This window comes from Poecilia reticulata, unplaced genomic scaffold, assembly GCF_000633615.1.
Source record: "Poecilia reticulata strain Guanapo unplaced genomic scaffold, Guppy_female_1.0+MT scaffold_155, whole genome shotgun sequence".
NCBI lineage: Eukaryota > Metazoa > Chordata > Actinopteri > Cyprinodontiformes > Poeciliidae > Poecilia > Poecilia reticulata.
In genome coordinates this window covers 1,031,284-1,032,515 of record NW_007615016.1, presented here as the reverse complement: position 1 = coordinate 1,032,515, position 1,232 = coordinate 1,031,284, and the positions used below count along the sequence as shown (strand labels likewise).

Below are 1,232 nucleotides of genomic sequence, written 5' to 3'. Positions count from 1 at the left end.
CCATCGCTTCCTGCCCCAAATGACCGCCGGCTCCTCTTCCCAGCCCAGTTTCTGCTCCTGTTTCTGGTTCTAAACCAGGCCAGGCGGCATCAGAGCGAAACGCTCCTCCAGTTTTCCTGGTTCYGGTTGAACATCCAGCAGCTGCCAGGTTGGAGCCCAACACTCCGAACTCTGCAGCAGGTTCTACTGGAGGAATCGGAACCTGGAGTTCCCTCCTGTTCAGGCTGCGTGTCTGCGCGGGTTTTTAGTAACGATAACATAACCGATGGTTATTTTTAGCCCGCGTGAAGATGCGCTGAGCAGCGATGGCTTCCTCCCCTCCTACACCACCATGACGCTGTGCTGTTACGCAAAAGCAGGGTTCACCTTTTGCAGACCTCCAGCTTCCACAGCACGAAGCCAGAACAGCAAAACGGCGCAGAAATGAGCGAATAAACGGTCAAGATGCGCAAAGTGACGCGAGGCGCGCGCGCAGGGAGAGGCGAGAATTAACTTCTGCTTTGGCTCCATTTAATTCCCCACAGCGGCTCCGCATAGACTCTTGTCTGAACTTGGACTAGGACACACCCTTCATCCCGTCCAAGCAGCAGGTAGCATGAAGGTGTCRGAACCAGAAGAAAAACAAACTGAAAGCCTGAAACACGGAAACGCGGACATGCAGGACACAAAGTAAAGTCTCTTAACTATTTGTAGAGGTGCTGCAGGCACAGGTCCAGGCATTCCCCCTCCACCTCGTCCTCCGTCACCAGGTCCGACAAGGGGCGCATCGGCACCGGGTCGCCCTCCTGCAGAGGCAGCTTCATCTCCCGGACAAACAGCTCCAGGAACCGGCGGAAGGTTTTCTCCTCTGCTGCAGCGCCGGCCATCATTTCTCATTCCTGGGCAGAGACGGACACAAAGCACCAACTTGTCTGRAAAAGAGCAGCGTGAGATCAACCTGCACCTCCTGCTGCCGTCTTACCTGAATACCTGTGTAGAACCGGAGGAGCGGGGCCCGAGGACGGCCGGTGGTGTCGGAGCGGCGGACCGTGGATTAGACGGACTGGACGAGCTGTCACCGGCTGGACCGAGCCCCCATTCAGAGCCGAGCGGGAGCGCGCGCCGCGTTATCAGGGATTTCGGCTGATCAGGAGGCGGTGACGTCAGAGGGAAGACGGCGTTTGACGTGACCGCGCACGCAGCCAGCGCCGCTTGCTTTGACGTCGGAGGGCTTTTAGTCGACGTGCCGTCAG

General features: G+C 57.9%; 1 protein-coding gene across 1 annotated transcript in view; it reads right to left on the bottom strand.

Annotated features, from left to right (window-relative positions):
• The window catches only part of ppm1e (protein phosphatase, Mg2+/Mn2+ dependent, 1E), a 55,189-nt gene extending 53,963 nt beyond the window's left edge, over positions 1-1,226 (bottom strand). The window contains exons 1-2 of the mRNA XM_008401975.2: positions 962-1,226; positions 685-878 (exon numbers count right to left, since the gene is read on the bottom strand). Of these exons, the coding sequence (XP_008400197.1) occupies positions 685-869 (185 nt within the window). The 5' untranslated portion in view covers positions 870-878; positions 962-1,226. The remainder of the gene's footprint in view (positions 1-684; positions 879-961) is intronic.
• Between the last annotated feature and the right edge of the window lie 6 nt (positions 1,227-1,232).